Raw genomic sequence first — 15,991 nt, 5'->3', positions numbered from 1 at the left:
CCTCCACAATCTTCTGTCACAAGGCCCGTTCTACCACCAGAACTCGGGGGCTCTCGATTTGACGGCGTGGCCCTTGAGACCTGGGTTACATTACAGAATGCTGTAGATAAGCACCTGATGCTGGTGGGCTTAGCTCATCTTCGATTTTGGGGGTGACAGGATCCCTTTAAGGCTATGTTCACATTTGCGTTGTTGGGCGCAGCGTCGGCGACGCGACGCAACCAACAACGCATGTACACAACGCAGCGTTTTGCGACACATTCGTTGACATAAGATCCTACAGATCGGGACTTTCGGCGCAGGGAAAACGCAACAAGTAGCGTCCCCAGCGCCTTGTCTTGTGCGTCTATATGATGCATGCGTCGTAAAACGCAGTACAACGCATACCGGCGCATGTCCATGCGCCCCCCATGTTAAAGATAGGGGCGCATGACGCATGCGTCGGTATGCGTCGACGACGCTGCGCCCAACAACGCAAATGTGAACGTAGCCTAAGATGTATTTATGCTGGCACTTCGGTATTTTGTTTTTGTGTTTCTTTATTGTTGCATATAAATGTTGAATTCAATAAGTTGTAATTTGAAAAGGAAAAAGGAAGAAACTCGCGCAAACCTAAAATTAAATGATTCAAGGCTTAAAAAAAAAAAAGAAATTTGATAGGTCCCAAGTTGAATCCGTGTACAAATATAAACAAGAATACAAGTAACACACAATGCATTTTTTCACAATTTTAAATTTTGTTCACAATTGCGCATCAAATTTTGAATTTGATTTCTCAAAAACAAAATGTAATGAAACAGTCTTGTGACATATCCAATGAAAGCCGGTACTGTTCTGAGAAAAATGATGCCTCTCGTCTCCCACCTCTTTATCTTAATTTTAGCCCAAGATATGATAACTGTAAAGCCATACCAGGCCAAAATTCATGCGTTTTCAAAACCTTAGAAGTCTGTAAAAAATTAACTGATACAGAAAAAAATTCAAAACTTTTAATTTGTAATTAACTAAAGTTGTACTTCATAAAAATAAAAAGTTAGGGTTGGGGCTAGGATTACGGTTTGGATTACAGTTACGGTTTGGATTACGGTTTCGATTATGGTTTGGGTTACGGTTTGGATTACGGTTTGGATTGTGGTATGGTAAGGGTTGGAATTAGGGTTAGGGGTGTGGTTAGGGTTAGGGGTATGGGTTAGGGGGTGTGGTTAGGGTTGGGAGGTTTACACTGTTTAGGCACACCAGGGGCTCGGCAAACGCAACTTGACGTCCGATCTCAATCCATAAAATTCTGTGTTGAAAAAGTAAAACTGTACTCCTTCCGAGCTCTGCCGTGCGCCCAAACAGTGGTTTACCCCTACATATGGGGTATCAGCGTACTCGGGACAAATTGGACAATAACTTTTGGGGTCCAATTTCTCCTGTTACCCTTGGGAAAATACAAAACCGGGGGTTAAAAAATAATTTTTGCGGGGGAAAAAAAGATTTTTTATTTTCACGGTTCTGTGTTATAAACTGTAGTGAAACACTTGGGGGTTCCAAATTTTCACAACCTATCTAGATAAGTTCCTTAGGGGGTCGTCTTTCCAAAATGGTGTCACTTGTTGGGGGTTTTAATGATTAGGCACATCAGGGGCTCTCCAAATGCGTCATGGCGTCCCATCTCCATTCCAGTCAATTTTGCATTGAAAAGTCAAATGGCGCTCCTTCCCTTCCGAGCTCTGCCATGCGCCCAAACAGTGGATTACCCCCACATATGGGGTATTGGCGTACTCAGGACAAATTGGACAACAACTTTTTGTGAAAAAAAGTTAAATGTTAATTTTTATTTAAACATTCCAAAATTTCCTGTGAAGCACCTGAAGGGTTAATAAACTTCTTGAATGTGGTTTTGAGCACCTTGAGGGGTGTAGTTTTTAGAATGGTGTCACAGTTGGGTATTTTCTATCATATAGACTCCTCAGTGACTTCAAATGTGATGTGGTCCCTAAAAAAAAAAAAAAAAAATGGTGTTGTAAAAATGAGAAATTGCTGGTCAACTTTTAACCCTTATAACTCCCTAAGAAAAAAAAAAATGTTGGTTCCAAAATTGTGCTGATTTAAATTAGACATGTGGGAAATGTTACTTAAGTATTTTTGTGTGACATATCTCTGTGATTTAAGGGCATAAAAATTCAAAGTTGGAAAATTGCGAACTTTTCAAAATTTTCTCCAAATTTCCGTTTTTTTCGCAAATAAACGCAGGTAATATCAAAGAAATTTTACCACTATCATGAAGTACAATGTGTCACGAGAAAACAATGTCAGAATCATCAGGATCCGTTGAAGCGTTCCAGAGTTATAACCTCATAAAGGGACAGTGGTCAGAATTGTAAAAATTGGCCCAGTTATTAACGTGCAAACCACCCTTGGGGGTAAAGGGGTTAAATAAAATAAGTAAAATAGTTAGGTGAGTATAATGCCTATTCCACTGAAGCCCTTGTTTTCCTGTAATAAAACAAAAATTAAAAAAAGCAATATCCCTCACCTGTCGATCGTTCTGTCCCACGCCGTGATCCGTATCTGGGGGGATAATTAGTTTTCAACCTGGACGGTGCCAAGATGTGACCGTCCAGGCTGAGAATCACTGCTGATTGAGTTGCTGGGAATGGAGTGTCAGCGACCGGCGGTGATGTCATAGAGGTTACCTCCAGTCCCTGAGGCTCCGTTCACCGCCGGGCTGAGCTGCGGTGAGATCCCCGCCAACAGCCGTGAGCACTCACGGCTGTTGAAGTAATGAGACAAAGATAAATGTTGTTTTAGAAATTGAGTTAAAACTGTATGGAGTGTCAAAGGTTGAGTTCAAAGGAAAATGTCTGCATATAGTGGAAAAAAAAAAAAAAATATATATATATATTCGCACACACCGTATATACTCGAGTATAAGCCGAGATTTTCAGCTCAAAAAAATGGGCTGAGAGTGCCCCTCTCGGCTTATACTCGAGTCATGGTCGGCGGGGGGGGTCGGGTCGGCAGGTGAGGGGGAGCGACGACTGTCACATACTCACCTGCTCCTGACGCGGTCTCTGCATGTCCCATGGTTTCAGGCACCGGCAGCTTCTTCCCCTGTTCATCAGTCACGTGGTACCGTTCATTAAAGTAATGAGTATGGACTCCACTCCCATAGGGGTGGAGCCGCATATTCATTACTGTAATTAGCAGTACGAGTGACCACTGAACAGAGGAAGAAGCTGCGGGTGCCGGAGGCCATCTGTCCGGGAGAAGCTTCCAGGGACTGCGCCGGGAGCAGGTGAGTATTTCATATTCACCTTTCCTCGTTCCACTGCCACCTCATCTTCTGCGTCCTCTGCACTGACTGTTGAGGTTGTGATGACTTATTAGTGTGCGCGCTGCCCTCTGCCTAAACAGTCACTGCGGAGAGACGGGATGCTGAGGAGCAGCAGGCAGCGACGAGAAGTGAGTATGTCTTTTTTTTTTTTTTTTTTTTTAATTGCAGCAGCAGTATTATATGGGGCACATTGTTATATGGAGCATCTATGGGGCCCACAATGAACTGTATGGAGCATTACATGTGGCACATTGTTATATGGAGCATCTTATGGGGCCATAATGAACTGTATGGAGCATTATATGTGGCACATTTTTATATGGAGCATCTTATGGGACCATGGGACATATTTTAATATGGAGCATCTTAGGGGGCACATCATAAATTTTATGGAGCATTATATGGGGCATATTTTGTATGGAGCATTGTCATGGTTCCCAATGGCAAGGGAACGTCAGAGAACTTAAACAACAGACTAGCTCTTGGGTGATGGAATCTCGAGCTGACCGTGAGCTAAACCTACCACACAACTAGCAGTGGCCGGGTGGCGTACCTACGTTTTATCCCTAGACGCCTAGCGCCAGCCGGAGGACTAACTAACCCTAATAGAGGAAAAGACAGACCTGGCTTACCTCTAGGGAAATTCCCCCAAAAAGGAGACAGAAGCCCCCCACATATATTGACGGTGAGTTCAGAGGAAAAGACATACGCAGTATGAAGGTAGGTTCAGCAAAGCGAGGTCCGCTTACTAGATAGCAAGAAGATACAATAGGGAACTTCACGGTCAGCTGAAAACCCTATTAAAATACCATCCCGAAATTACTTTAAGACTCATGTGTCAACTCATGACACCGGAGTGGCAATTTCGGCCCACAAGAGCTTCCAGCTACAGAAAAATAACATAACTGTGAACTGGAACAAAAATGCAAAACAAACTTAGGACTAAGAGTCCAACTTAGCTGATAGTAGTCTAGAAGCAGGAACATGCAACAGAAAGGCTCTGGTTACATTGATGGCCGGCACTAGAATAACTGAGCAGCAAGGCTAAATAGGATACACCCATATCCTGATGGAAACAGGTGAACAGAAAAAGTGAAGCACACAAGTCCAGTACCACCAGTGACCACCGGGGGAGCCCAAAAACCAAATTCACAACAGAGCATCTTATGGGGCCCATCATAAATTTTATGGAGCATTATATGGGGCGTATTTTGTATGGAGCATCTTGTAGGGCCCATCATGAACTGTATGGAGCATTATATGGGGCTCCTGATTCAATATGGATATTCATAAACACTTAACCTACTGATGTCTCAATTAATTTTACTTTCATTGGTATCTATTTTTTATTTTTGACATTTACCAGTAGCTGCTGCATTTTTCACCCTAGGCTTATACTCGAGTCAATAAGTTTTCCCAGTTTTTTTTATTGCAAAATTAGGGGGTCGGCTTATACTCGGGTCAGCTTATACTCTAGTATATACGGTGTGTGTGTGTATATGTATGTGTGTGTGTGTATATGTGTGTATGTATGTGTATATATATATATATATATATATATATATATTATAATATAATATACACACACACACACACACACATTGATATATAGATATATATCATTGTATGTGTGTGGGTACAGAAAGTATTCAGACCCCTTTAAGTTTTTCACTTTGTTTCATTGCAGCCATTTGGTAAATTCAAGAAGTTTTTTTTTTCTCATTAATTTACACTCTGCACCCCATCCCATCTTGACTGAAAAAAACCCAGAAATGTAGAAATTTTTGCAAATTTGTTAAAGAAAAAAAAAGAAAAGAAAAACTGAAGCTGTTACTTTAAAACATTGCACTTCACTTTTAGATACTTTCACACTGTCATATTATTTATATTTCAATACAGTGAGCTGAGTGTCTCTGCACTGAATATTTACTTTACATCAATTCATTCATTTACTTACCTTTGCAATTAGGGATATATGAATGTGATTGTGTATGAATTTCTGTGATTACAGACTATGCACATGAATTGAACTTGCATTTGAATGGTCTGTAATATTTTTATGTATTTAATGTATATTGTAATTATTGACGTAACTTTTGCAATAAATTTGTGTTATAGCCTTTATAGGTGTAATATTTTAGCTTTGATTTATACCATTTACACTATTTACCTTTTTGGTTCTGTGGCTTTGGCCATTCTTTTTAATGTGTTTTTTTGGTTGTTTTTTTTGTTAAATACAACTAAATTAAAATTAATGAAATGTTTCCAGAAGCTATTGGACTATGAAGTAGACAGTGATGAGGAGTGGGAAGAGGAGGAACCTGGAGAATCGCTGTCTCATAGTGAGGGGGTGAGTTGAAGCAAAATGTTTTCCCTCTTTGGAAATTACATTTTTCATTAATTTAAATTAATTAAAAATCCATTATTTTGTCAACATGTTCTGAGAGCCATAAATGTTTAATGAATGTCTGCAGCCACACATGTTATATGGGATGTGTGAGGGCTTGTTTTTCTGTGTGAAAGTTGTCGTTTTCATTAGATGCAACTTTGGATACGCAGAGCTATCTTTTTATTCTATTTTTTAAGTAAGAAAGAGGAACAAAAGTCTGATTTTAAGTTTTAATTAATTTGCCATTTACACCACCTAAGAAGAAGAAAAAAAGTCCTTGTTTTACATCTAACAGACTGTGGTCTATGACAGATCTGGAGTATATTGATAGATCTCAATTCTATAGTATTTTCTCCTTTTTAGCCCAATTTTTTTTCCCCCCTCAGAGAACACCTTTACCATTCTTGTTGTAGCCACTGCTTTTTGTTTTCCAGATTGTGTCTGATCTGTTGCTGCATTTCCACATTAGTTGATGTGGAAAACCGATCACCAAAAATGTGGCTTTATTAAATAATGTTACTACTTATTTTAGGTAAATATTGACTGCATTGAAAGCCAGTATTTACTTTAAAACTTTTTGTTTTGTTTTAACATAATTTTCAATGGAAGTGTGCTACCATCTTCAGGATGGCAGGACTTCTCACTGAACCCTCTGCACCACGCATGCCTGTAATATGCATGTGCAGAGACTGGAAGTGCATTGCTTTTATTAGACAAGTATGATAATGAGAGGTAGCGAAGCTGCACTTACAGGGAAAAGTCTTCTAATAAAGTAGTATGGACTTAGGCGCAGCACACACTCACTCCACAACACTTAATGATACCTGCGCTGAGCAGCGGCGTCACTTCTGTGCTGTGGAGTGACGTAGAGCTGCTGGGTGTGTGAGGAAATGGCCGTGACTTTTAACTCGGTTGTATTGGCATATAAAAGCATTTTTTCTCATAGTAACAAAGCACTTTCCTCACTGATTTTTGACTTATTTAGTATTTGTATTTTTGGTGACGAGTCCTCTTTAAATTCTCTATATTGACTTAATCTTTTACTGCAGGTTTTAAAACGTCTTGTGAAGAATCTGCTTAGATTTAGATTTGTTATTATTGTAGGATGAAGATGATGATGATGCGAAGGAAGATGATGATGAAGATGATGATGGATTCTTTGTACCACATGGTTACTTATCAGAGGATGAAGGAGGTGTTTCTGATGAAGTAAGGGTTTTTTCATACACTATGAATTTCTCATTCAGGTCATCGGGAGACACCAAGCTGAAAGTGAAAGCTTTATGTGGGCTGTACTCTCTCTTTTTTCAAAGGGGGGGTGCACTAAGTTAATTAGTTTTATTTTTCTCCATATTGGGGGCAGTCTCCCCTTTTTGCTTTTTATTTTTTTCCCCTTTTTAGTTTTTTATGTTAAACCAGGTTGCAGTCTAGGTATCCTCTTCAGCAGGGGTGGGCAATTAATTTCCCAAGGGGCCACATGAGGAACTGGGACAGATGTGAAGGGCTGAACCAATCAGGTGAACTCAATTCAGCTCAGTATTTTATTGTCTTTGAAAGTACGGTTTTCATTAGATGTATACACAGGTAAGAATACAGGTTACAATAAGCTTTACAGTAAAATCTACTAGAAGCTAGTCAACATATGTTACCCCAACATCAAAGCAAGCACATTTCACTACTTTAATTGTCTTTTTAGCTTAACATATTTTAACTTGTGATGTAATGATTGCATATTGCAAACTTGTGGTCTTGTCTGCCCGGCATCGGAGAATCCTCACAGCGTGTAGTACACGTGCTGTGAGGATTCACAAGTCTGGAGTCACATAGTGTCTGTGAATGTGAATGCTATTTATTCTTTGTTTTATGCTGCTTTCTGATTTTTACAGGAGTGCAAAAATCCAGAAAATCAGAAGGTACGACAAAGACTGAAAGCAAAGGAATGGGATGAGCTACAGTCTAAAGGGAAGAAAATTAATGTTCTGAAACCATTACTGATTGGATGTGTTTGGCTTGACAACGGCTCTGTAGAGGTTAAGTTTCTTCAGAAATATGCTGCATGTTTAATAGAACCTGCTGGTGGTGAGGACAACATGGTGCAAGAAGCTCATTCCAATAAGAGCCTACAAGATAAAGAAAGTAAGGAATTGTTTCGTTTAACTCCTTTTTGATAAATGAAAGGTATCATTGTTCTGACAGGGTTCATACAATCAAAAAAAATCGAATTTATGCATTTTGGTGTAAAAGGGCACACACCACTTGAGCAATATTTGCAAAGTTCATACACACCACAAAGCACCAAAACATGGACTTGTCAGGTTGATGGTGATTGGATACTTCTAGGAATAACTATGATATCTAAGGCTACTTTCACACTAGCGTCGGGCTCGGCCCGTCGCTGTGCGTCGGGCCGACGTTCCCGACGCTAGCGTTGGCTTCGCTCGTTACTCTCCTTGAGCAAGGCAACGCCTGTCTAGTCGGGAGTTTGCATATCGCATACTTGTGGTCATATGGCTGCCCATTACTGGTACCGAATAATCGTCAAAGCACACAGTGCTTGCAATGTGAGGATTCACGAGTCTGAGGTCAGTGACTGCAGACTTGTATTTTAAGATTGGACAACCCCTTTAAGGAACAGAATGTAAACCCTCAAGACTACTGGCACCTTTTCAATTCACATCCTTCTGTCTTTTGGAAAAGCCAAATATCGGTCAGTCATGCATATTTTGCATCTTTTTCATCTATTTTTTGTTGCCCATTTTTTATTTTTGATCAGAGTGCAGTAAAGCTTTAGTGTTGGCTGAGGAAATTTGGGCTGCCTGTTCTTGTTGGGATGCACTTGCATAGTGCTGCGCCTGATCTAATAGTTTGGGCGTCATTGATAGATGGTAAGCCAGACACTGAACTGCATTTATACTAGGCAACCACCACCTCCATGAATGATAGGTGTCAGAGGGGTTATTTCATTAGTATTTTGCACCTCTGCTGTCTCCACCTTTATCATGGGGGCTGCTACATCATGTAGTGTATTAGTATTGTCATCTACTGTTGGTGAATACTGCTGCCTTTTTTCTGTTTTGTTTCAAGAACAGAGAAGAAGGTGCTTCCCAGACACCAGAAGACAGTATTTTCAAGCCTTGCCCATCTTATCATCCCTGTGTTTGGTACTTAGAGTAAAAGTCATTTTTATTTTTATAAATCAATAGTACACATGAAAATAGGCAATTGTTTAATATGTCTTATTCTTATTAGACAAATTGCTTCGTTCTTCGCAAGGACTGAACATTCATAACCAAAATTTTCAATTCACAGATAAAAAACGCATTTAGCAAAGACAGATTTTTTACTGTACTGATAGATGGCAATTGTGAATACTTAATAGATTCTATATAGACTAGATGGTGGCCCGATTCTAACGCATCGGGTATTCTAGAATATGTATGTATGTATATAGCAGCCACATAGTATATAGCACAGGCCATGTAGTATATAGCAGACACGCAGTATATAACACAGCCACGTAGTATATAACACAGCTCACATAATATATAGCACAGGCCACGCAGTATACAGCACAGGCCACGCAGTATACAGCACAGGCCACGCAGTATACAGCACAGGCCACGCAGTATACAGCAGTGTGGGCACCATATCCCTGTTAAAAAAAAATAAATAAATAAAAAAATAATAATTATTCAAATAAAAAATAGTTATATACTCACCTGCCGGCGTCCAGCGAAGCCGATAAGTCTTCTGGGTAATTTCGCAATGCATCTCTGGGAACGGAAGCTGGCGGCAGCCGCGCGCGCATCGGCGGAAGACGGAAGGTGAGAATAGCAGGTTTTTTGTTTTTTTATTATTTTTAACATTAGATCTTTTTACTATTGATGCTGCATAGGCAGCATCAATAGTAACAAGTTGGTCACACAGGGTTAATAGCGTTAATAGCGTTAACTGAGTGGGTTAAACCGCGGCATAACGCGGTCCGTTAACGCTGCCATTAACCCTGTGTGAACGCTGAGTGGAGGGGAGTATGGAGTGGGCACTGACTGCTTTGTGTAAGGAGCAGCCATTTTGCCACCGGACTGTGCCCGTCGCTGATTGGTCGTGGCTGTTTTGCCGCGACCAATCAATAACTTGGGATTTCCGTGACAGACAGAAAGACAGAAGTGACCCTTAGACAAATATATAGTAGACTAGATGGTGGCCCGATTCTAACGCATCAGCTATTCTAGAATATGCATGCCCACGTAGTATATTGCCCAGCCACGTAGTATATTGCCCGGCCACGTAGTATATTGCCCGGCCACGTAGTATATTGCCCGGCCACGTAGTATATTGCCCGGCCACGTAGTATATTGCCCGGCCACGTAGTATATTGCCCCGGCCACGTAGTATATTGCCCCGGCCACGTAGTATATTGCCCCGGCCACGTAGTATATTGGCCCGGCCACGTAGTATATTGGCCCGGCCACGTAGTATATTGGCCCGGCCACGTAGTATATTGGCCCGGCCACGTAGTATATTGCCCGGCCACGTAGTATATTGCCCGGCCACGTAGTATATTGCCCGGCCACGTAGTATATTGCCCCGGCCACGTAGTATATTGCCCCGGCCACGTAGTATATTGCCCCGGCCACGTAGTATATTGCCCCGGCCACGTAGTATATTGCCCCGGCCACGTAGTATATTGCCCCGGCCACGTAGTATATTGCCCCGGCCACGTAGTATATTGCCCCGGCCACGTAGTATATTGGCCCGGCCACGTAGTATATTGGCCCGGCCACGTAGTATATTGGCCCGGCCACGTAGTATATTGGCCCGGCCACGTAGTATATTGGCCCGGCCACGTAGTATATAACACGAGCGGTCTCGCGAGATGATGTAGCGGTCTCGCGATGCATGTACCGGACCATCGCGAAAGCGTAAAAGGCCTGGGCTGGATCCGGAAGGTGAGTATATAATTTTATTTTTTTTTTTAAATTATTTTTAACATTAGATCCCGTGCCAATGTCAGATTAGTCGCGCCGAAGTGGTGGGACCGGAGCATCGCAGGCTGCAGAAAAAGCTGCTGCGGAGGTGACGGAAGGTGAGTATATCACGATTTTTTATTTTTTTATTATTTTTAATATGCCGTGGTGTAATGCAGTCGATTTAACGGACTGTAACAATATGTGGGCGGCAGGCGCTGACTGGGGGGGTAGTATAAAGGGGGCACTGACTGCAGGGGAGTAGGGAGCGGCGGGACTGTGCCCGTCGCTCCCAAGAGTGCATTGCGGTCTCACGAGACCGCTACGTCGTCATCTCGCGAGACCGCAATGCATGGAGCTTCGCGAGGAGCGGGAAAGGCTTGGGCTGGATCCGGAAGGTGAGTATATAATTTTTATTTTTTTTATTTTTAACATTAGATCTTTTTACTATTGATGCTGCATAGGCAGCGTCAATAGTAAAAAAGTTGGTGACACAGGGTTAATAGCAGTGTTAACGGAGTGCGTTACACCGCGGCATAACTCGGTCCGTTAACGCTGCCATTAACCCTGTGTCAGCGCTGACTGGAGGGGAGTATGGAGCGGGCACTGACTGCGAGGAGTAAGGAGCAGCTATTTTGCCGCTGCACTGTGCCCGTCACTGGTCGTGGCTGTTTTGCCAACGTTTGTTTTCAACGATTTAGAATTTCCGTTACAGACAGACAGAAAGACGGAAGTGACCCTTAGACATTTATATAGTAGACTATATAATTGTCTAAGGGTAATTTCTGTCTGTCTGTCTGTCACGGAAATCCCAAGTCGCTGATTGGTCGTGGCAAAACAGCCACGACCAATCAGCGACGGACACAGTCCGGAGGCAAAATGGCCGCTCCTTACTCCCCGCAGTCAGTGCCCGCTCAATAATCCCCTCCAGTCAGTGCCCACACAGGGTTAATGGCAGCGTTAACAGACCGCGTTATGCCGTGGTGTAACGCACTCCGTTAATGCTGCTATTAACCCTGTGTGACCAACTTTTTACTATTGATGCTGCCTATGTAGCATCAATAGTAAAAAGATCTAATGTTAAAAATAATAAAAAAAAATAAATAAAGTAAAAAATAGTTATATACTTACCGTCCGTCGGATCCAGAACAGGCCTTTCCCGCTCCTCGCGACGCTCCGGTGACAGCTCCATGCATTGCGATCTCGCGAGATAATGACGTAGCGGTCTCGCGAGACCGCTACGTCATCATCTCGCGAGACCGCAATGCACTCTTGGGACCGGAGCGCGCAAGGAGCATCGGTAAACGCTTTGCCTGGATCTGGGGACCAACGGAAGGTGTATATCACAATTTTTTATTTTAATTCTTTTTTTTTTTTTTTTTTTTACAGGGATATGATGCCCACATTACTATATACTACGTGGGCTGTGCAATATCCTACGTGGGCTGTGCAATATCCTACGTGGGCTGTGCAATATCCTACGTGGGCTGTGCAATATCCTACGTGGGCTGTGCAATATACTACGTGGGCTGTGCAATATACTATGTGGCTGTGCTATGTACAGCTATGTGGCTGGTAAATGCCGCTGTCAATGTCTGACAGCGGCTTTTAACTCGTGTATCGGAAATTCCACCCATCGGAGACCCCGTCACGTGATCGCGGGTCACCGATGGGTTGGCATGACAACCAGAGGTCTCCAGCAGACCTCTATGGTTGTCATTGCCTTATTGCTCTTGAGCGCCGCCCGGTGGTCAGCGCCCATAGCAAGTGAGCATTTGTGCTACACACAAGTGATCTGATCATCGCCTTTGTGTAGCACATGCGATCAAAGTACTGCAGCTTCTAGTCTCCCAAGGAGACTATTGAAGCATACAAAAAATTTAAAAAAAAAAATGAATTAAAAAAAAAAAATATAAAGTTCAACTCAACCCCTCATTCTCCCCATTCAAAATAAAACAATAAAAAAACCAAATATACAATTTGGTATCGCTGCATTCAGAATTGCCCGATCTATCAATGTAAAGTACTAACCCGATCGCTAAATGGGGTAACAAGAAAAAAAAGTTAACGCCAGAATTACGTTTTTTGGTCTCCACAACATTGCATTAAAATACAATAACAGGAGATCAAAAGAACGTATCTGCACCAAAATGGTATCATTAAAAACATCAGCTTGGCACGCCAAAAATAAGCCCTCTTCCAACTCCAGATCATGAAAAATGGAGACTCTTCGGGTATCGGATAATAGCCCCATTTTTTATTTATTTATATTTAACAAAGTTTGGATTTTTTTTCACAACTTAAATAAAAAAGAACATAGACATTTTTGGTGTCTATGAACTCGTAATGACCTGGGGCATCATAATGGCAGGTAAGTTTTAGCATTTAGTGAACATGGTTTTTTTAAAAAAAAAAAAAAAAAACTCAAATTGCACACTTTTGTGCAATTTCACCACACTTGGAAATTTTTTCCCGTTTTTCAGTACATGATATGTTAAAATCAATGGTGTCGTTCAAAAGTACTATTTGTCCCCCCAAAAACACGTCCTCACATGGCTTTTTTGACTGAACAAAAAATTATGGTTCTGGGATGAAGGGGAGCAAGAAACAAAAATACCTCGGGTTAAAGGGAACCGGTCATGTTAAAACAGAAGCCATTACCCTGCAGATATGGGGTTTACTGATAGCCCAGCTGACTGTAGGAATTTGGCTTTATTCCTCTCGGCAGCCTCAGGCTTTGTCAGAGGCACGGCTGGTGCAGTTTCCTTCACCGCTCGGTACACAATGATTGCTGTAACTACACCCCGGCACTGACTGTCGGCCAGTTCAGCATTGATGCGCTTCTAAGCTGGTTCTGGGGGCATGGTTACAGCCGCCGCACACTGTACCGAGCGGTGACTGAAACAGCTCCAACTGTGCCTCTGACTGAAAGCCAGAGACTTCTGGGAGTAATCTCGTTAATTTCCTCCCGGCAGTCAGGCTTTCAGTGGGGCAGACACACAGAATAGGAGAACTTTCAAACTCTGTCCCAGCACATGAAATTTTGGGGAATATTTGACACCAGAACCACCACAGGTCTTTTCCTGGCTAAATAGATTGTCTATCCACTTGAGAGTAAGCCTATACACCTATCGTTCTCTCTGCTGAGTGCTGTCGGTGTTTCTATTAGAATCCTATTTTTTGGTGATTTGAATGGAGTCTGTCACTATTATGTGGCCAGTGGAGTGACTTTGATCACGGTTAGGTTTCCATCCTGGTAGTAGTGTTCTTATTAATACACACACTGTTATGTGAGTACCTAACGTGTATTTAAAATGCATGTAAAATGTCAAAATTGAAGTTTTACTATTAAAACAATGTATGTACCCCAAAATTATACCAATAAAAACTATAATTCATCCAGCAAATAATAAATTCCATTGAATGGAGAAAGAGTTATGGCTCTAAAATGTAGTATCAAAACCCAATGTGTATTAAAGTTTATTTTTATTTTTTTCTAAAATATAAAAAGTATGTAAATGCTGTATTGCCACTAGTGTACTGGCACATGGGAACAAAATTAGCAGGTAATTTAATCGCAGTGTGTCATAAAAACATAGTTGTATTACACCCAGCATCCCCTCCCACTTCCACTTTACAAAGATTTTCCCTATTTCTAAAACATTGAGTAAATTAAATGGCACAACTAAAAATACAAGGTATCCTACAATACGAATAGTATAAATATTTATGGTTATTGGATGTCAGGGGAAAAAAAAAGTCTTGTCACTGGGTGATTGATCCTCTCATCAGAGGTGATCAAAGAGGATGATCTTACAGACGCTTGCATTAAATCTTGGTATTGGTTTGTGAATTCTGATTGCTAACAGTTAGATAGACCAGGTCCTATCACAATGTAGCTGGTAACGTTTATAATTGGTTTAAAAAGAAAAAAAAATGTTTATAACTGGTCTATCTGGATAAAGTATGATATCAAGTTCCAAAGACTTTCCGATTACTACACTCAGATGACTATTTATACAGTAGAGAACTGGCTGAAAATAAGTCTGCAATTAAGGTCATGCACTTCTCTCAATGTTCTATTAACCCTGCTGTTTTGTTTGGTCAAAAATTACTGAAATTGAAATTTGATATCTTGCAGATTTTTTTTAATATGGAAATCTGAAACCTTTTATTCTATTTACTTCATTTGAGGAGTTCTTACTAGGAGTTTTTTTTTTTTTAATTTACCGTATTTTTGGGATTATAAGATGCACTTTTTTTCCCAAAAAATTTTGAGGGAAAATGGGGGTGCGTCTTATAATGCAAATGTACCTTACCGATACCATTGCTGCAGGCTGGGATGAAGGGGTGGCTGCGGTGCTGCATGTGTCTGGCGCTGCTAACTTGTGCTCTGTGGGTGTCTCCGGTGCCCAGCTGCGCTGCAGGGGTGTCCGGTGCTCTGCTGGTGTCTCCGGTGCTGCCGGGGCCCAATGCTGCTGTGGCGGTCTCCGGTGGTGTCGGGGCCCACCCCGGCAGTCCCATGGTTTCCTGTGCCGTGGACTCCGTTAAAATGTTCGCCGGGCGGCGCATGAGCAGATGTAGATCTCTGCACCGAGATCTCGGGAGATGAGATTTCAGCTCTGAAATGTCATCTCCTGAGATCTGTGCCAAGATCTCCATCTGCGCATGCGCCGCGGCCCTGGGACCCCGCAACACCGCAGCTACCACCCCCGGTAAGCAATAAGACGCATGGATTATAAGAAGCACCACCATTTTATAAAAAAAAAAAAAAAAAAAGAAACATTTTTTTTCCTATTTTTTTCCTCAAAATTTGGGGAGCGTCTTATAATACTAAGCATCTTATAAAGCGAAAAAATACGGAACTTTTTGCTCCACTATTACTATTACTCTTGTACTGTTCGGTCATGACTGATAGCCTTTTATTCTGATCTCCTGCCATATTTTCAGTAAAATAACAGAGTTATTTCTTTTGGGACTATTTATTGCATCTACTATTGTTCATCAAGTTATCCTGTTGTTGTAGGTGCGTGCATATTTACACATGCTTTCAGTACAAGCCATACACATTCACTTTCAGTACAGTTTTGTGCAATTTTTTTTTTTTGCTGTATCTTATTTACCTTGCTGTTCATCTAAAAATAAATCAATTCAGTTTTCAAGATTTCATATTGTAAAAGAAGAGTTTTTATTTTCCTTGTGTTACTTGGTTCTATTACTGTGTAAAGCTGACCGGCAAGGAGTTCTCTGTTTTATTTTACTGGAGATACAACAGTGGTTTCTTACATTCAAAAAATAAAAAATAAACAGGTC

At 41.4% G+C, this 15,991-nt stretch overlaps 1 protein-coding gene across 2 annotated transcripts in view; it reads left to right on the top strand.

Moving 5' to 3' along the window:
* CHAF1A (chromatin assembly factor 1 subunit A) overlaps positions 1 to 15,991 on the top strand; it is a 188,731-nt gene that overhangs the window by 133,976 nt on the left and 38,764 nt on the right. Inside the window, exons 9-11 of one of the 2 annotated variants that reach the window (XM_077273072.1) lie at positions 5,595 to 5,672; positions 6,816 to 6,920; positions 7,598 to 7,847. In XM_077273072.1, coding sequence (XP_077129187.1) covers positions 5,595 to 5,672; positions 6,816 to 6,920; positions 7,598 to 7,847 — 433 coding nt within the window. Of the gene's footprint in view, positions 1 to 5,591; positions 5,673 to 6,815; positions 6,921 to 7,597; positions 7,848 to 15,991 lie in introns of both variants that reach the window. The other variant, XM_077273064.1, reaches the window with a different exon arrangement.

This window comes from Ranitomeya variabilis, chromosome 1, assembly GCF_051348905.1.
Source record: "Ranitomeya variabilis isolate aRanVar5 chromosome 1, aRanVar5.hap1, whole genome shotgun sequence".
NCBI classification, from domain to species: Eukaryota; Metazoa; Chordata; class Amphibia; order Anura; family Dendrobatidae; genus Ranitomeya; species Ranitomeya variabilis.
The sequence above is the reverse complement of the archived record's forward strand: the minus strand, read 5'-3'. Positions and strand labels throughout refer to the sequence as shown.